At 36.1% G+C, this 19,944-nt stretch overlaps 3 protein-coding genes across 4 annotated transcripts; all 3 read left to right on the forward strand.

Moving 5' to 3' along the window:
- The first annotated feature begins 347 nt into the window (after positions 1 to 347).
- On the forward strand, positions 348 to 9,972 carry LOC100645023 (serine protease filzig). 2 transcript variants are annotated; one of them, XM_003400228.4, is made up of 8 exons: positions 348 to 516; positions 1,069 to 1,156; positions 4,155 to 6,667; positions 7,150 to 7,603; positions 7,736 to 7,922; positions 8,293 to 8,558; positions 8,639 to 8,793; positions 9,307 to 9,972. In XM_003400228.4, the coding sequence occupies exons 2-8, from the start codon at positions 1,069 to 1,071 to the stop codon at positions 9,466 to 9,468; spliced, it is 3,825 nt and encodes a 1,274-aa protein (XP_003400276.2). In that variant the 5' UTR covers positions 348 to 516; the 3' UTR covers positions 9,469 to 9,972. The 2 variants fall into 2 exon arrangements, with proteins under 2 accessions (XP_003400276.2, XP_012171060.2); XM_012315670.3 differs by lacking the exon at positions 348 to 516 and adding an exon at positions 777 to 985.
- Positions 9,973 to 11,523: 1,551 nt separating this feature from the next.
- On the forward strand, positions 11,524 to 16,061 carry LOC100644904 (prohormone-3). Its single transcript, XM_012315669.3, has 6 exons — positions 11,524 to 11,683; positions 12,192 to 12,389; positions 12,906 to 13,032; positions 13,111 to 13,260; positions 13,448 to 13,536; positions 13,623 to 16,061. The coding sequence occupies exons 2-6, from the start codon at positions 12,228 to 12,230 to the stop codon at positions 13,764 to 13,766; spliced, it is 672 nt and encodes a 223-aa protein (XP_012171059.1). The 5' UTR covers positions 11,524 to 11,683; positions 12,192 to 12,227; the 3' UTR covers positions 13,767 to 16,061.
- A 366-nt stretch (positions 16,062 to 16,427) lies between these two features.
- On the forward strand, positions 16,428 to 19,918 carry LOC100644778 (T-complex protein 1 subunit epsilon). The gene is made up of 7 exons (XM_003400226.3): positions 16,428 to 16,680; positions 17,158 to 17,582; positions 17,655 to 17,847; positions 18,168 to 18,437; positions 18,748 to 18,933; positions 19,179 to 19,497; positions 19,572 to 19,918. The coding sequence occupies exons 1-7, from the start codon at positions 16,573 to 16,575 to the stop codon at positions 19,703 to 19,705; spliced, it is 1,635 nt and encodes a 544-aa protein (XP_003400274.1). The 5' UTR covers positions 16,428 to 16,572; the 3' UTR covers positions 19,706 to 19,918.
- Positions 19,919 to 19,944: the final 26 nt, after the last annotated feature.

The raw sequence follows: 19,944 nt of genomic DNA on the forward strand, positions 1-19,944 counted from the left end.
TATCTTTAAATTTCCTTTGAATAGATGCATGAAGAGAGTATATATATATATACGGTATAGTGATGAAATATTTTATGCATAGTAGATTCTCTTTGAATATTTGGAGTATATTTCACGAGAACAAGCTGTAAAGGAATAACTTGCAAATTAAGATGGAGTACAAACTAGTTTATATTTTGTAGCTGTTGCGACTCACGATACTAATTTCTTGTACCGTTACAAAAGGCAGTATACATATCTACAATATGTGTAAGTAGATTTGAAATGACGATTAATATAGAGTAGAACCTCCCATATCCGAATACTCTTAACATTCGAACGTTCTATTATCCCAACATGACATTTCCCAGTAACGGATGACTCTTTCATATATACACATACTTTGCTAGTGTTCGTATAGAATGTGTCCTTTCCGGTATTCGATCCAGTGAATTCTCATCATAAAAATTTAGTGTCAAAGCAATAGTTTTAACTGTAAAAAAGAAAATACGACATAACCGAAAATACGAAAATAATGTAAGTGCAACAGAATTGGCAAAAATACACGATGTTCATGATGAATGTACATGATGAAAGTATCTGATCTGAAGCATGTAGATTCCTCAAATGCTGGTAATACTAGAAAAACCTTAAACATACTGATGTTATCAGATAATTTCATTGCGATAAAGACGATAATATTGACGACTTTATACAGATAGAAACAGCAAACAAAAGCGATAATATTTGTTTGAAGTACGAAACATTACTTGTATTGAAAAAATCATAATTTAGTAGCAAGGAAGATATAGGATCTCTAAATATTTGGAGAATAAATATTTGAAGAATCAGTTAATTTTAATCTGTGTTTCAATAAGCGAGATTTCATATTAGAAAAGTGACTGTTCTATTATTCGTAAATTCTATTATCCAAATAGTTTTGTCTGCCTATTAATTCGGATGAGATAAGGGTAGCTCCACCGTATATGTACATCTCATTCCTGCAGTGTGTAATCGTTGTTTAAATAATTTTGAAATTACTCGCACAAATAATTTTTTCTAACAAAACGATCTAAATTTTCGTTACAGATGGCTGTCGGGAAGAATATCCATTTATTACTTGTCATCCTTTCTTCGATGTCCGTTATTTCACGTTCTTACGTGCCTCAAGCCACAGGTAACAATTAAATTATATAACGAGCGACTAAACATAGATCAAGAATTAATGGATTGCGATAAGCGAATACGATGATTACCATTTTATTTTTAACTATGGAAAGCTTTCCGTAAACGTGAGTTGCCTTTCACGTTGAAAAGTGTAATTGTTTCATTAGAATCTTCCACCTTAATTATTCGTCAGAAATTGTGCAGTGGATTATCCAGAATGAAAATTAAGGAGTTTTCTGAAAAAGAGACTATACATCGTAGATCTATGATAAGCGTTGATGTTCATGAAACATTCACCGAGTCTATTTTCTAATCAAATAGTTGAATTATAAAAATTTTCTTTATTTCGTAAATATACAAAAAAGAAAATAAATTTTTCAGAACCTCTGTAATTACTAGACTGTGTAGGTATATCTATGCATTTATGAAACACCTTAATATCTACTATTAAAGGATTGGAAACTAAGAATACATTTTACGTACTAAATTCCATATTATTTTTGCATATTACGTACGTTCTATACATTTTAGCACCTTGAAGTCGCCTATAAATATCACATGAAAATCCATGTTGCAATAATTATTAATTCAAACGTAGCTAATATCCGGACAGCAGCTATTTATGCAAAAATTGATAATTCTGCGAATATAATTAAAAAGATGCAACTTACATAGGAAACTGTCTAATCTATTAAGTATTATAACGCGTGCTGTATCGTGAATATTTCATATACTTTTGCATATTATACGCGCTCTATGCACTTTAACATCTTGAAATTTCCCATAAATGCATGAAAATCCGCGGTCTAATAATTATTAATTCAAACGTAGCTAAAATATCTAGACTGCAGATATTTATGCAAAATTTCATAATTCTATCAATATAATCTGCTAAATATTTTAACGAGTATTATATTTTGAATATTTTATATATTTTTCCATTTTATGTGCATTCCATGCATATTTCCCACAAATACGTAGAAGCTTGCAGTCCATTAATATTAAAAAACTAGAACTGGAACTTCCAATTTACTCGATCCACCGTTTTATCTTACGGGTTCTTTTACCAGAATGCTCCTCGATTATGGGATAATACATATAGACAGAATATTTTTCCATGGTACGCTTCTCTTCATTGTAAACCGATGAAAATGTCAGGGGTCGATGAAAAGTTCCACTCGCACGGAATCCTATAATTCAGTGTCAATCTCGGTTCGCTGCATACTCGCGCGCATTCGTTGAAGTATTTTAACCGATAACGTCATGTCTCACACGTGGACTGTCTACCACGTTGTAATTATCTCTGCGTTGATTGCGTCTGCATGGTGAAACAAACGTATCTTCCCACGCGTACTTTTCACCGAGAATAATTTCACAGTTTTTCAATCGCAGTCATTACCAATTACATATGAATCGCTGAAGTTTCGAGTTTCAATACCCGCTGTCTATTTATACATATACCCTTATGCACATAGGCGCGTTACTTTTTAACAATCACACACGTACCAACATTGACACCAAATTCCACTTACATCTCACTTCCTTTCGAAAGTCGCGAATTCCACGAGTCGCGTATTTATACGTGCGCGTACCTCATTCTAAATGCATTTTCGCGTGTTCTCAATAGACGACAGAAATTTCGAATATCCCTACGAAGTGTCACACGCATACCAAGCATTTATATTGAATATTTAAAGCAATCTTCCGATGGTCACAGATACGTCGTTTCATATTAAATCCATAACGCCCCAACGACTTTGACAAACCAATTGAATACGAAATAGTTAAGCGAAGACAGGTTCTACGAAGCAGAAACAATTTTCACCGATTTCCCTGACGAAGAATTGTTTCAGGGTTTATTAATCAACAAGGACACTCGCCCTAAATACGATCTTTATCATTTTCGCAGTTCGATTTTCCTAAACCAGTCGCTAATTAAATATCGAGCAATAGTCTTATTACCCTGTCTGCGCTGCGTAATAGATTAACCAACGTATTGCACAATCAATACGGCAACGTATCTATACTCTAGAAGGGTGGCAACGCGTTCATTTAATTAGTAAAATTTGTAATTACGTTCGTCGAAAGTAAGTGGAACGAAATGTTATTAGAGCACGATGTATCTGATAAAAATTCCAAAGGTCGAATTTATCGTATTCCATAGAAAGATCGTTTGGTCTTTTTGTGCGTTGAAAATAACGGGTTTTGTTGCCTAGCACTTTGTTCTTTAATTAGGAATTGTGTGCAAAAGCTTCCCGAGTAAATAATTTTTAAGAGCCTGCAATTCTTTATAAATCAAACTGATTGTTTAAATATGAATTTATAACATAGTTGGACACAAAACGAAAGTCCGTGAAAAATTCAACAAAAATCTGGAACGCCGGAAGGATCCTGGTGATCCTCGTCTACGGACGATTCACGTTAGTAGGTCATTATATTGGTAGTATGCAGACACGTAAGAAGGCACGTGCAAAGCCTACATGCTTGCTCGTGTATGGCTTAGTCACCTGAGCATAACCGATCACGCTAAATGCCGATTTTTATGAGTACAAAGACATAACGAAACGTTTAACGCTGTAGTCTCTGTCTTTGGAGTTGGCATTTTCGTATCGACGAATTTCTACGAATTATTAATATACTATAGTATCAGACACATTGGCTCAAATTAAAAAATCGAATCAATAAATTTACCAAGTCCTAGGCCGCGGATAAATGACCGCTTTCTCTCAAAAATCAAAGACAGAATTTAGGACGAATGTTTCTGCATATTTGTTCGCACGACCTTAACAGCGCCGAATACCAAACCAGTCCAGTTAGTTTCGTTTTCAACTCGTTTATCGTGAACCGTTGCAGACTCGTCGCTAATTACAGTAGTACGCCCTGATTGGAATAATAAAAGTTCGCCTTGTTTCGCGAACCGCTATCGTAACTGGATCAAACGGGCGTTCGAGAATTCGTAGAACGTCGATACTTGAAAAGATATTTTGCACGTCGATTTCCTTTTACAGGCAGAAGACTGTTCGGCGGATATAGAATAGTACCAAAAGCGTGCCAGCCAACGATACCATCCCGAGTAAAGTCGAATGAACCCGCGATATGCATGTTCAATTACGAATGCTCGCGTCGAAATGGGCAAGTGGTCGGCGCGTGTGTGGACGGGTTCCTTTTTGGTGCATGTTGTCAACTGCCACCGAAAAATTCGCTTGGCAGCAACGTCGGAAACGTTCCGAGCCCCGATGAAATATTCAACGTACACGAGATCGATCACGTCCCGGATATTCCGATCTTGTTAAATTCAGACGGTACGCCGCTTGGAATGACTATGTCCCAGGATAATACCATCAAAACTGATCCACCTAACGCGTCCAATCAAGCGAACAACGGAGGAACAACGTACACTAAAATTTCAACGTTCGAAGCGCCTTCGACGACCACGAAACCATCGTCTGAAATTTCGCAGATGCACGACAGCGTTGAAAATGCGGAAAAACCGCAAGTACCTGCTCAACCAGACATAAGTCACTTAGAGGAAGATTTTCCAGCTCTGTTGGGTCAACAGAACGTTTTAGACGATCTGAGTCTGCCAGGATTGTTGAGTCACTCCGGCTCGAACAACAACGCTCAGAATCACCAGGACAACTCCGCCATTAATCCGGTTACCACTTTGCTGAGTCCGGATCAAATACTTCAGATAGCGGATCCGGTTGACCAACTTCCAGCTTTGTTTTCGCAAGGACTGGGTCAGAATAATCACACTTCGCCCGATACGATACTGTTAAATGAAAACGGAACCATGCTGAACGAGACAAATAATCCCGATGATCTGTTCAAGCCTAATGTCGAATCCAGTGCCGAGAAGAAGAAAGTGACTGAAACTTTGAACAGCACTCAGAAGCCGAAAGTGACCGAAAGTGTGTCGACTACGGAAATTAAGAGGCCTCTGCACGACACCACTTACCAAAGTACTTCGACGACACAGTGGATGAAATTTTCGGATCAACCAACATCTTCGATGCATAACGCGATGTCTTCTACCTCGGCGGATCAAAAACTCAGCACGCCGTCGATGACGAGATTACCGGTGGTTACCCAAATGTACGCCAGCACACAGAGACTCACGACGACTTCTCTCCCTCAAGCAACTGCGATCGATAACTTTGGCGAAATCAGCACGATAGAAGAAAGAGTGTCGACGAAGAACGTGGAGGCTACCGAGTTTACGAACAGGAGAACGACCACGCCGATGACTACTTTAGGCGACAAAAAGGACGAACTAGTAAAAGTGCCGACAATTACGTATGATTCACCGTCTGGCAACAAAAAGGACGACATAGTAGATAAGGAAGAGCTAGCGATTAATCATATAATTTCTATTCTGAACGAAACGAAACCAGGTTCGGGAACCACGATTCAAACCCCCAACTCATCCATTAATAAATGGGTCAGTATCGACGAAACTTCGAAACCATCGTTGGTTCGAATCTCCACGAAAGCTCCTACCGTTCCAACTACCGCTCAAACTTTCCCGTACACCTTTTATAAACCAATACAGACATCGAATTATTACAGCTACGAGACAGTTCCTACAGACACGACCTTCGCTTTGTATTCGACTTCCAATTCGCATTCGTCGAGACCATCGAGTCAATCGACTCTTGCTAATATCGGTACTTCGGATTATTCTACGAAAGCGACTACGACGAATCCTCCTGCGCCGACTGTGATTGTCCTAGGGCCCCTTGGTACAGAATTCACTACCGATACTACTCAGAAGGCGGTTACAAGGAGACCGGTGAGCGAAACTATTGGTCCTAGTACGACAGTTTTTAAGCCTACAATCGGATCGACGAGACCAAGTCCGCTTACCACGAGGAAACCAAGCGTCTCGACAACCATAACTCACAATATCAGTACAGTGATTTCCAATGTTGCTACCAATAACGTGGTCTCGACCAGTTTCTTCAGCGTCAACGTGAAAGACGGGACTACGTCTAAACCAATGGTGAACAGTAGCTATAGCACAGAATCTGTCGTCACTGAGACTGAATTAGAGTCAAATTCCGAGAAGTTACCAACAAAGAGACCTACAATTTGGACTACCCTTTCTTCATGGTCGAGCAAGCCGAGTTTCCATTTGAGACCATCTAGTCCTTCGTTGGTTTTCCCAGATGACGATTTAACACCTGTCAACACTATAGTCTTCAAAGATCCTACCACTTCGACGATGATGGACTTCAAAGCAACGACTGCTCTACCACACTGCGATGAAGAAACAGCTGCTCCGGATGACCTGATCAATTTTCCACCTGTCAGAAATCCGAATCTTAATATATCAGCACCAATTTCGCAACAAGAAAAGCCAACCATCGTTGAAACTTTTAATAACACCGGTTATCCAGATATCGAGATGATAAGTGAGAATGATATTCCAACACCCACCTTCATCGAAGATGATATTCTTACGAACAAAGTCGACACATTCGTGAACAAGATTGTACAGTCTCTACAAGGCAACTTTCAGGTATTACTCTTACATTTACTTTTATGGTCTATTTATTGCTTTTACAAGGATTGGTTCAATTCTGATTCGTGCAAATATGTCGTTTATTATTTTCTATATTTATGTATTATTAATCAACTTCTCTAGTTATAGAACTTTAGTTTTTCCAAATATAAATACGAAACTTATTTTTGATGAAAATGATACCGCTATTTATATACGTCTATTTATATCGAATTTATATCGATTATTTTTTGATAATAATACATCTATAAAGAAAAAAGTTATATCGAGAGATTAGAAATCTAAGTGACGAGCTAAGTCAGCCTCCTCGGCTAACAAGTTAAACTGTATGAATAATTCTACTTTAATAGTGATAAAAGGCTCGTTGACTCAACTCATTGCTATAACATGGAATATTCAACGCTCGCGACAACAATTCAGCCTTCGTGAGACGAGGGTTAATCTAACGGCTAAAACTAATCTCGTGTAATATTATTCAGGATCTCAAAGATATTGTATACAACCGCGTTAACGGGACATCGGTTGCAACATCCAACCAACCATCCACTGTAACAAAGAGGCCAATTACCACGACGCGAAAACCCGTGCGAAAACCCTCAACAACGACGAAACCTTCGTACGTCACGACGAAGAAACCAACGACCACGAAGAGGCCGATCAATCGTCCGACAACTGTAAAACCATCGGTATCGGAGAAACCAGTTCGTCCTTCGAAACCGGCAACGACGAGACCGAAACCAACTAGTGGGTCTGCTGCAACCACGAAGAAACCCCAGGTTACAACGAAACGTACTAGACCAACTAGAAAACCTACTACAACGTTGGCTACAAGCACGGAGCTGATAGTGGCGGAAGAGGAGGAAACTAGTACTTCTAGTGCAGACGAAACCATCGCGAGTCCGCAGATTACGTCCTCGAATGATTTTCGTTCTCGTGAGTGCTGTTTACTTAATTGTTGTAACAAGCTATATTTCAAATTTCATGATGTATCGGCGTAATCGAGCAAAAATTTTACCATATAGATTTTATTGCCACCTTCCACTAAATGTTGTTATTTTTCTACAGAATGTGGCATAAGACCTTTGGTTAAATCTGGAAGAATCGTCGGTGGTAAAGCAGCGACTTTTGGCGAATGGCCATGGCAAGTTTTAGTCCGAGAAGCCACTTGGTTGGGTCTCTTCACGAAGAATAAGTGCGGTGGTGTACTGATCACGGACAAATACGTCATCACTGCAGCTCATTGTCAACCAGGGTATGCCCAATATCTTCCACAGCATATTCTTCCATTTGTATTTGATTAGGATATTATTTGGTATATTCTTTCCATATTGTCCATACACTAGTGGCCATATTTTATATTATTGAAACGCTTGCTGATTTTTATTTAGATCTATTTATTAATTATTTTATTAAATTTTTATTCAATATTTCGTTAAATCTATTATTTCAGCCTTACAATAAAAACGTAAAATACTAATTCTCTTTCAGCGTAATATGAAATGTCCTAGTACTTTCTATTTATAGTCAACGGCGTGAATTGATCGTAGATTTTTATGCATTCGTGAAAAGCTTAAGGAACGCAATATGCAAAGATGTATAAAATTTGGACAAACGTTTTACAGATTCCTAGCGACATTGGTAGCCGTTTTTGGAGAATTCGATCTATCCGGCGAATTGGAAGCAAAACGGAGCGTAACAAGGAACGTTCGACGAGTAATCGTCAATAGAGGCTATAATCCAACGACGTTCGAGAGTGACTTAGCCCTCCTGGAACTGGAAACACCGATACAATTTGATGTTCACATTGTGCCAATTTGTATGCCCGAAGATGGTATAGATTTCACGAGTAGAATGGCCACTGTCACTGGCTGGGGGCGATTGAAGTACAGTTAGTATCGTTTCTACTTGCGCTATATTTTACTTAACGTATTTATGAATAGCATACTTATAAATAATCTGAATTTACAGATGGCGGCGTACCATCTGTTCTACAAGAGGTCCAAGTGCCCATAATCAAGAATTCTGTCTGTCAAGAAATGTTCCAGACAGGTGGACACTCCAAGTTGATTCTCGACAGCTTCCTCTGCGCTGGATATGCTAACGGACAAAAAGACTCTTGCGAGGTATCTTCAAAACGACGTAACTTCTCATTAGAACCCATTAAACTATATGAGTAATTTATTATTAATTTCTTACTAAAATACGGATGTTTATGCATTTATGGGAAATGTGCAAAATTGCATAGAATTCGTATAAAATATTACTGTGAAATATAGGAATATAGCAATACTATTCGATTATCAACTTCTAAACAAGTAATTAAACTTTATTACTGCGTCGATTCTGCAAGAAGATGAGAAATATTGTTTTTGCTGTTGGTTCAATTAATTTATACATTTTAGTAAAATTCATATACTGTTGTTATAAATTTGCTAAAATGTCCAGATACGCATTGCACCTTTCCGGTTGTGTTTGTAAAAGTATTTTGCATCCGTTCCCCTATTTTGCATAACCGTAGTTTCCTTTTCACTGTATTATAAAATAAATTCGCCCTGTTTTAGTCTTTGTTTGTTTTTTTTATGAACAAAAGAAAGAAAACAATATTTTAATATTACCTCCATTCGATAATTTCACAGGGTGACAGTGGTGGTCCATTGGTGATGCAACGATCAGACGGAAGATGGTTTTTGGTAGGCACGGTGTCCCATGGAATAACATGTGCTGCACCATATCTTCCAGGCGTCTACATGAGAACAACTTACTTTAAACCCTGGCTACACAGTATCACCGGCGTCTGAAAGCCAGCAAATAGTTTATTTTTTGGACAAGTTGACAGGCACTGATGATTTCGTGCCACTTGTATAAATGTACAAAGGAAGATTAATTTATTTCCTTCGGAATAGATTGAAGAATATCGATTAAGGGACTAAAAGGATGAAACGGACACGGACGCGTTTCGTATACTATTTCCAACTTTAAATAATTTCTATCGCTCAAATCCCAATTTCCCCAATTTCCTTAACAAGTACTTAGTAGAATCGATAAGTTATTTCGTTGATATTCGATTATTTAAATTTTGAAATAGTATCAGAATCGATGTTTAGTGGCAACTATTTCGTGAAATTTTGATCAGTATCCGAAAAATCACCGCGTATTTATGTACATCAAACGTTAAAAGTGTTGTGTGTTCCATGTATATATACGTGAGTACGTATTACACGTACTATATGTATACTGTTACGAACTGCGAGCCTTATTTATTTCGTTGTTAGCTGTTATTTATTAAACTCATTTTTATACGAGGTAACAGTGTTTTCTTTCCATCCTCACCGCGCGCCATTGAAAGGTGTACGTTTGACTTGGAGGGAAAGAAAGAGAACGAAAGATGAAGAAAGACGTTGCAGACCTAAAAAGTAAAAATCGCGGACCGTCTGGAAATTCTAATTCATTTGTAAAGAACTTGATACGAACTTATAGCAATTAGAAAGCCGTGCGTGATACAAACTTTAACCATCGTGGATAAAGTTTCTTAGAAGTTCGGAACCTGTCGCGTCTAATAGCACGCGACACTTAAGCAGCGAACCACATTTCCATCCGGCGAAAATATTTTAACGAACCTTATACCCTAATTTATGCGAATACAAGCAAATAATCAAACCGCCTTAATCTTGTAAAAAGTCGAAAATAAAACTGATTACTTAATCAAGGGCGGCTACAACGTTTCGTCTACGTAGTTAGATCTCGTCTATCCAACCTTTTTCAATCTTGATTTTATACTCTCTATGAAGGGAAAAATGCAGAACATATAAATCTCGTCGTTGCGTGTTATAAATAGCCCTTACACATGCAACGTAAATTACATATACATGTACTTTGGCATTTCCACAGACAGGTGGTTGTGTACTTAAGGGTATATTTACGGGAAGTCTTCCGGAACATGTGCGTGTCAAAAGTAGTTGAACCGTGATCTAGAAACATGAACGTGAATCACATAAAATTTGAATTTTCTCGAGGGAGAGAAATGCATATTCGAGCTGCGTTGTGTTTTACTTTCGAGCTGCAATTGCTTCAATCAATGACGAAATAAAAATAATATCACGTCGAAAAATAAAATAACTCCTTTTACTTTAGCAAAAAAAAACACTCTCTTTGCTACTGCATATGCAGCCATTATTCATGGGCCACCTAGGAAACGAATAAATGGAGCAGGATCGACCGCCCTGTGGAACATCAGGACATCTCGGATCAATACGACCAACGAAGATGGAAACAATAACGTTTCAGTGGAACGACGAGGAAGGAGCTAAACACCTACACGAAAGTTCACCCAACGAATGGCGCTGCTGTATCCTGTGAGAAGAAATGCAATTTTTCTTCTATTCTACATATATGCAACTGTTGAACGTGTTAAATAAAAATATTATACTCGTATGTTGAAACGTTCTACGCAATTTTTTTACCTCGAGAATAATTTATGAAATTACTTTTGCATCTTACCTATGATCCTTCCAGGATATTTGTAAACGTGATACAAGATTGTTAATTCAATGTGAATTGCATTTACGAAGCAAATAGGCGAATTCAAAGCTAACGATCAGAATCGCCTGATCGTTTATTCGGCATCTCATCCATCAATGATCTAAACGAAGATCAAAGTAACTTGCAAGGATTTATGGAACATTCGTCTTTTCTTATTCTCGACGAAGAAACTAAATCTATAACGGAATACCAATAACGGAAATACGAAGTAAAAATCTGAATGAATAAAACGGTACCTGGATCGAGTGCGTAAAAAGTCAGGTGTCGCGCTTGCGCGAATGTTTGCACGAGCTTGTACAAGGGAAACCGGAACAAGGGAGTAGGAGTATAGATTGTCGACGCAAGCACGGCTCCGACTCAGTCCTCCAGCAAGCTCCATTGAGGACTTGTTGATCCCAAGAAGAAGCAGCTGATCCTTCCAGATTGACCCATCTAAGTAGAAACATCAGCAAGTTAGCTACAGTAAAAAAAATTGTAAGTTCAAGTTGAAATTTATTTTTGAATTGCTATTTCTAAGACCATCAAGGAACATTTTTTCTTTCACCCTGTTCAAGAACGTTATTTCGTCTTCTTTTAAGAAGGAATTTCTTGTAAAGAATTCTCTCTATCTTATCCAATAAAATGTTACAAAATGTTAAATGTTAGAAAATGGTACAAGTTAAAAGTTTTATTACAAAGGATTCTTTATCATCCTCGACAAATTTTCGGTGCTCGTTAGAAAACTCCAATTGTTCTTTTTTTGTAAATTTTTACCATTTTTCACATTTCTTTCGATATTAATCTAATCACAACGTATATCGCAACAGCTACTATGTAAATACAGGAAATACAGTTCGTTTAGTTTCATAATAGAAAGAACAAATATTTCTTCGTTTGCTTATATTTCACTGAATTTCATTTTATTTCGTGATACGTACTAAATTTTATTTAAAATGTTACTAGTAGTAACTAGTATAAATATATAAAGCAACTTAAATTTCAGTGGTGCAAACAGCAGTGTCCTTGCACGAGACCAAAAATGTACACGTGTGTCGTATTGATGATGGTTGCTCTGACGAGCACGATGCACCTTGAAGTGGAGGCATGGGGTGGTCTCTTTAATCGTTTCAGCCCAGAAATGTTATCGAATCTTGGCTATGGTAGTCACGGTGACCACATGCCCAAAACAGGATTGTATCAGGTATGAAAGAAAGAAGTTCGAACGAGTAAGTTTCTTCGATATTGAGATGTCTTTATACAGTAGTAATTGTTGCAACTTTGCCGCAGTACAACCGGCATACGATCGATATATTATTTCCATAGAACATTATACGATTTATGTGCAAGGGATTTATATGTCAATATAATTCTCTAAAACGAGGACAGTAACATTAGCAACTATCAATTAGATCAAAGAGATTTCATTGCGAATCTTCGACAAAGAAAATTAAAGAAGTTGTCCCAAAGTTAGAAAAGTTATCCAAATGTTTTTATAATTACTCCTTACTGTATAATAATAGCAAAAATCACACATATCAATAGTTGTTTCATTCTTTTCCACAAATTTGAGGGATTTAACAAATTTAACAGCGATCGAAAAATATAATTACTAATTTTCCGCATTTTATTTAATTCGCGTTAGTTAAAAACACGAGCTGCTCTATTCTCGACAATGATATCGAATAATACACACTAATGTGCCACGTTTTATTTCAAGCGTCCGTTATCTACCAGCTATGGATACTCTTATGACTCTTTGGAAGAAGTTGTACCATGTTATGAAAGAAGGTGCACGGCTAACGACCAGTGTTGTCCGTCTTTCATCTGTATAAACGTCGATGGGGGTAATTCTCATTTCTTGTGCTTTCATTACACAGCTTTAGGACGATAGTCGAAGGTACAAAGTTGCCTGTAAATTTTAGATATTGGCCACTGCGTTTTCGAATTGGGACAGAAGCAGGGAGAACTTTGCAGGAACGATAACGACTGTGAAACTGGTTTATTGTGTGCCGAGGTTGCTGGCAGCGAAACTCGTTCGTGTCAGCCACCAGTGACTTCAAATAAATTGTATAGTACGTATAAACATATGTGGGCGTTTGCTGTCAATACCAGTAAATGTCTTTTACGTGACAAGAATGTAGAGATAATCGATAAAGGTCAATTCACAAACGATTACGTCAAAGGAACAGGCTCTCTTACGTAAGAACTATATCATATTTAACTTCTAAATTTAGAATATCCTATTCTTAATTCCCGCAGATGAAGAATGTAATATGTCTGGGGAATGCGATATCAGCCGCGGTTTGTGTTGTCAGCTTCAGAGACGTCATCGACAAACACCAAGAAAGGTACTTGCATTTCCGATTAAAAATGACATCAAATCGGAATAATTCCGAATAATAAAAGTCATTACCAAAATTATCTTTTCCATTAGGTTTGTTCGTATTTCAAAGATCCTCTAGTGTGCATCGGACCAGTCGCAATGGACCAGATAAAATCTATCGTCCAGTACACTTCTGGTGAAAAGCGGATCACTGGACAGGGAAATCGAATTTTTAAACGAGTTCCTTTCGCCTAAGAGCTTCGTCGTTCCTCATAAATTGGTGAGAATGGAAGAAACGTCTACATGAATCAAATACCCCTTTTCATTACTTTGAGGAACTTAGGATAAGTCTATTACTTCGAAATTCCCTAAATTGTTTTTATTTATACTTTTGCCTGTTAGGTCAGAGAAATAGAAAAATCATTAAACGCGCTTTTTGATTATTTTCCACCAAATATTACGACTGACAAATACGATACATATCAAAATAGTCCGTCTTATAGGATTATAAGATATACTATACATATATATATATTCATGAGAAAAGTTAGGCAACGTGTCTTTAAAGGTTGATAGCTTCTGATGAACGATGAGTACAGGCTGTGTGATGGAAGAGACAATTTTCTTTTCTTCTACTACGTTGTTAGTCTTATCTTTACTCATTTTTGTTTCTGGTTAAACGTATTCGAATTAGACTAAGTTGACATCTTAATGACGATAGCAATGGGAAACTGCTAGGAAAGCTTTGAACAGTGCGTACACTAAATGTAATATCTAACTTTGACAAAATTTTGTTAGATTAAAAAATTTGTTAGAAATTCTTGAAAAGTAGAGTACCGCCTTGTACAAGACAAAAACTACTTTCAGCGAGATTTACGATCTCAAGAGATGCCCGATTCAAATTTCCTAAATTTACTGTTAAGATATATACTGGAATTTCTCAAACGCACACAAAATAAAATATATTTTCACTCTTCTGGTTTTCAAGTTCTCATAGATCAAACGTTCTTGATATATCAGCGATAAAGGACTATTTTTCAAAAAGTCGAGCATTGAAATAGTATTAAGATATCAGATAAATGTTCCAAGTCTAATTATGAATCGTTTATGGATAGGAATTTACTCGATTGTATGGAGCATTCGCTCTGGAAATTTTCGAACATCTTCGTCGGTATTTAACAAATGTAACTTATGCGTTACCGTTAAGTCATATAGTAAAATTTGAAAGTAAAGCGTTCTAATTGACACGGATCCAGAAAAAAAATTGAAGCACCGAAGTTTTGCTTTATCTAGCGTATATTCCAAATTATTAGAGATATACGTATGTACGTAGACAATTAAAAGAAATGTTGATTTAAATGTGGTAGCCACTCGATCAAATATTTATCGTGAGAATCGAACTATTAAGCATCGATCGCGGGAATCGCTCTATTGAACACTGAAACCTCGGAGGTCGCTTCGTTGAGTGTTATTAAACTCCTAACATTAAATATAATATAATTAAAACAATATATATATATATGTATGTATATGAAAATCGTTATGTTAGATATTAATCAGAGTCGAGATTTTAAAAGATATATAAGAAAAGAGGCGTGTTAATTATCGACATAGTTACGAAGATGAAAAATATGAATGAAGCAAATGTTTTACGATTGTAATCACGAGAGACGCAGTGTTATTTTAAAACTGTCGTGAAATACTTTCTGATGCGTAAAGTACCTGTTGCGAAATCTGGACAACCCATCGTTTCTATGCTAATGTGCTAGTCATCGGGAGTCCAAACACACAAAGAGAACATATTTCTAGTTATATGGTATTATACTTCCATCGTTGATCTTTTATCGTATAAGGGAACTCTAACACATATTATGTGAATGCCTAATCCATTAAGAAAGTTTTAAATGTGAATGTTATTATGAGATATATCTTACTGAAATTATATTTTTATCTTTGATCGATATGTATACCAAAACGCTATATATTTATATAGTATTCATATATTTTCCGCAAGCGTGTATCTATAACATAATATAACTACCCTCCGATGCGTCGTGCGTACGTCGTCTCACAAGGGTTAATTAATTACTTTGTTCGAGGTGAATAATTTGCAACTCTAAGTTTCATTGGAAACTATAACAAGCGGCTAAGAAGATACCTATTACAAAATGTTTTAATCCCTTTACGACTGTCAACTTCGTTCCCTCCTGTTTATACGGTTTGTTTAGTCTTTCGATTAATACTATTCGTGGAACCAAAGAAGTAAAGGTAAACTAATTAATAAAACTGATACATATCATAGGATAGTAAGTTCTTTCCAGCGTGGTAATTTTGGATAGAAATCTTCTATCCAAAAACATATTATTTGAACGTACGACTCATTGAGGGACTATGGCCATTACGGCCTGGAGTCAAAAGTACCTCTGTCAGATGAACTATTTCCAGAATAATTATATGTGTATAACTATGTATATGTAACGTTCAAGATTATAATACAGAGTTATAATAGTTTAATGTGAAATAAACTGTGGTGCAAACAAAACAGTTAAACTTGTTTCTCGTTTACTGTTTCATCATTCCCCATAAAAAACTTCTTTTTTTTTCACAATTTCTTAAGACTCTTTCTACTAAAAACGGCTATATCTAAAAGATGTTACTTATTAAAAATATTTTCAAAAAGTTTCATTTATATATATAATTTCTGCAATAATATATAATATTCCTGCAATTTGTACATTTCTTAGAATAAAGTATTGCGGTAATGATTTCTCTAGACAGTTCTTTTATACGATTTGTTAATCAATGTTTAGGAGAAAAATTTGTAGTTTTTCTTCTGTGCAGCCTTGGTTTTCATTTTCAAATTCCCTCTTTTCCTATTCTTAACCTAAAGCAGACTCGGAATATTCGAGAATAGATGGCACTACGCGCTCACCAATATCCGTTATGGGCAACAAAATGGTCGTGTAGTGACGAAGAAGGAACGTAAGTTTGTAAGAACAGGCGACGCTCTTCTCATTGAAACTATTTTAAGCGTAGTGTCCGAGGTTCTTGGACGATTAAAATGACCGCAATACCTGGTACTGTGGCCTTTGATGAATATGGTAGACCTTTTATTATTCTTCGTAACCAGGAAAAGCAAAAACGTCTAACCGGCACTGATGCTATAAAGGTACGTAAACTTACATTTTTTTTAATAATTTTCCTATCTATCTATAGAATTAGAAAAATAGTGATAATTTTTTTCTTATATGTTTTCATGATTTCATTGGATTTATAAATTAAAAGCTTGTGTTAAAAAACCGACCACGTGAAACGGTAATGGCGACGTTTTGGGCTTGGCAGCTAATCCTAACATTGCCACTAAAATGATATAATCTGAACTAATATTATATATATACTTGTATCTTAAATTGTAGTCTGCACATTATTTGTATCTTTTCATTCTTTTTTCATTAAAGTAATATTCATGCAATTTAGAAAGTTGAATGAAACATAATTATATTGATCTTTGACCATATAAGGATATCAGTAGTACTATTGTATAAGTCCAACGAAATCCAGAAAATTTATTGCTGTAATACTATTTTGACAAATATTACATAAAATATATACATAACATGTTTAATAAATAATTGTTTAATTGCAGTCACATATTTTGGCAGCCCGTGATGTAGCCAATATTTTGAGAACCTCGTTAGGACCTAGGGGACTTGACAAACTAATGGTCAGCTCTGATGGTGATGTCACTGTAACAAATGATGGGGCAACAATCTTGAAAAACATGGATGTCGATCATGAAATTGCAAAGCTAATGGTTCAGTTGTCTCAATCTCAAGATGATGAAATTGGAGATGGTACTACTGGTGTAGTTGTTTTAGCGGGTGCTCTCTTGGAACAAGCTGAGCAACTGTTAGACAAAGGAATTCATCCAATTCGAATAGCAGATGGCTTTGAAATGGCAGCAAAATGTGCAACAGATCATTTAAAGAAAATTGTTCATGATTTTGAGGGTACTCCTGACAACTTAGAACCTTATATAAAAATTGCCATGACCAGTCTTGGTTCAAAGATGTAAGAAGGACATTTCTTGATTATTTGTATTTAATATGGGCAAGACAAAGCAATACCTTTGTTCTTTTTTAGCATCAACAAGTGTCACAGACAAATGGCAGAAATAGCTGTAAATGCTGTATTTGCAGTTTTAGATCCTGTTGCACGTGATGTGAACTTTGAATTGATAAAACTAGAAGGAAAAGTTGGAGGCAGATTGGAAGATACTGTCCTAGTTCGGGGTGTTGTTATTGACAAAGACTTTAGTCATCCTCAAATGCCTAAGGTAAAGTCAGTTAGTGTACTAAATTCCTTTTTGATATATTTTATTTTTCCTAATGATGACAAAATGAAACAGAGAAGGGTGAAGATTCAGGATATTTCTTTAGCTTACTTATTGTCAAGACTTGGAACTATTTCTTTGGTTACTCTTTTGTTAACTTCTGAAAAAGTAAAAGTTTCTGTTTAAGTAGCTATTTAATAACCTGATCTTTGCAGTGGCTTCAATGATCAAATGATTATGAGAGCTGAAGGGATTGTTTCTTTTAATAAATTATTTTATCAATCAATGAATTTGTTAATGGAGATACATTTATCACGTTACAGAGATTAGAAAATGTTAAATTAGCTATTTTGACATGTCCGTTTGAGCCACCTAAGCCAAAAACTAAACATAAGTTGGATGTCACTTCAGTCGATGACTATAGAGCGTTGCGTGAATACGAACAAGAGAAATTCACCGAGATGGTGAAGAGGGTTAAAAATGCTGGTGCCACGCTTGCTATTTGTCAATGGGGATTTGATGATGAAGCTAATCATCTCCTTCTTCAAAGTGAATTACCCGCGGTCAGATGGGTTGGTGGTCCAGAAATTGAAGTAAGTTTTGCTTCTAATTACTATATGATCAATTTACTTGCCTAATGACGACAAAGCGCAATGGAAGAGAGTGAAAGTTAAGTTAATAAGCTAATATAATTTTTCGGGATTTCATTTTCTCATAATAGCCTTCTATTATGAGAATAACAATCTATTCCTTTAAATGCATTGGTTGATTAACTTTCTTTTACTGTAGCTCTAATGACCAATAGATTATGAGATCTGAAGGCTTGATTCTTTTCCTGCATGTTAACTTTATAAAAAACTGTAAAAAAGCATTAGTAAAAAAACAGTATCAAATTTGTTTCAGCTAATCGCTATTGCTACAGGTGGTCGTATTGTTCCTCGTTTCGAAGAATTGACACCGGAAAAACTCGGTCACGCTGGTGTTGTAAGAGAATTAACATTTGGTACTACCAAGGATCGAATGCTTGTTATCGAAGAATGCAAAAACTCTCGAGCAGTTACTATTTTCATCCGTGGAGGGAACAAAATGGTAAGCAATACTTAAAGTTTTTGTAAGAGAAATATAAGCAAGGAGAATTTCAGCGGTATTCAAATATATCTAACTGACCAGACACCTTGCAAGAATAAAGCATTAAAACATATATTTTATCTAATTTAATTCAATTTAAATCAGTTTAATTTGAATTTTTCTTCTGATGCTACAATTTTACATATTTCTTTTTTTATTTATTCAGTGCAAGAATATGCAAATTTATGAATTATTCCAATTTTTAGATCATTGAGGAAGCGAAACGAGCTATCCATGATGCGCTATGTACAGTTCGTAATGTAATCAAGAATGAAAAAATCTTGTATGGGGGAGGTGCCCCTGAAATTTCTTGTGCCCTTGCTTGTGCTGAAAAAGCCAACAAGATCAGCACCTTGGAACAATATGCTTTCCGTGCATTTGCCGAAGCGCTGGAAGCTGTACCTATGGCACTTGCTGAAAATTCTGGCCTTTCACCTGTAAATGCTTTAGCTAACATTAAAGCAGCACAATTGGCTGAAAATAATCCTACGTTTGGTGTAGATTGCCTAAACCGTGGTACTTTCGGTACGTATCGAATAATTGCACTTTCATCTTTTGTCGTAATAGTTAAGAATAAATAATTATTTATTTTCTTTCAGATATGAAAGCCCAAAACGTTATCGAAACATTGACGAGCAAAACCCAACAAATTCTACTGGCTACACAGTTGGTCAAAATGATACTTAAAATTGATGATATACGTTCACCAAACGATGCTGGCGATGTTGCCTAAGGAAGTTGCGTATTTTTTACTTCGATACTTGCATTATTGGAATTTTTTAACGTTTCACCTTATTTTTGCTTCTTCCAGCTTCATTCACATTTTTAATGAATAATAATTGTATTTAACTTAGTTTACTTCCTGTCATCGATGTAATAATGATAATTTATGCGACAGCATTGTGATACAGAACAAATAAATGATTTTACTTTCACCAAAATTTAATTTTTTTGTTTAAATATGTATTTTTG

Source organism: Bombus terrestris, chromosome 13 (assembly GCF_910591885.1).
Source record: "Bombus terrestris chromosome 13, iyBomTerr1.2, whole genome shotgun sequence".
Classification (NCBI taxonomy): Eukaryota; Metazoa; Arthropoda; class Insecta; order Hymenoptera; family Apidae; genus Bombus; species Bombus terrestris.

Bases quoted from the DNA above. Each gene is read 5' to 3' on its own strand.
- LOC100644904 (XM_012315669.3), top strand. From the start codon at position 12,228: ATGTACACGTGTGTCGTATTGATGATGGTTGCTCTGACGAGCACGATG. The intron at 13,261-13,447 runs GTACGTATAAAC...TAATTCCCGCAG, and splicing joins GACTTCAAATAAATTGTATA to ATGAAGAATGTAATATGTCT. The intron at 13,537-13,622 runs GTACTTGCATTT...CTTTTCCATTAG, and splicing joins ATCGACAAACACCAAGAAAG to GTTTGTTCGTATTTCAAAGA.
- LOC100644778 (XM_003400226.3), top strand. From the start codon at position 16,573: ATGACCGCAATACCTGGTACTGTGGCCTTTGATGAATATGGTAGACCT. The intron at 17,848-18,167 runs GTAAAGTCAGTT...ATCACGTTACAG, and splicing joins GTCATCCTCAAATGCCTAAG to AGATTAGAAAATGTTAAATT. The intron at 19,498-19,571 runs GTACGTATCGAA...ATTTTCTTTCAG, and splicing joins CCTAAACCGTGGTACTTTCG to ATATGAAAGCCCAAAACGTT.
- LOC100645023 (XM_003400228.4), top strand. From the start codon at position 1,069: ATGGCTGTCGGGAAGAATATCCATTTATTACTTGTCATCCTTTCTTCG. The intron at 1,157-4,154 runs GTAACAATTAAA...TTCCTTTTACAG, and splicing joins TTACGTGCCTCAAGCCACAG to GCAGAAGACTGTTCGGCGGA. The intron at 8,794-9,306 runs GTATCTTCAAAA...ATAATTTCACAG, and splicing joins GACAAAAAGACTCTTGCGAG to GGTGACAGTGGTGGTCCATT.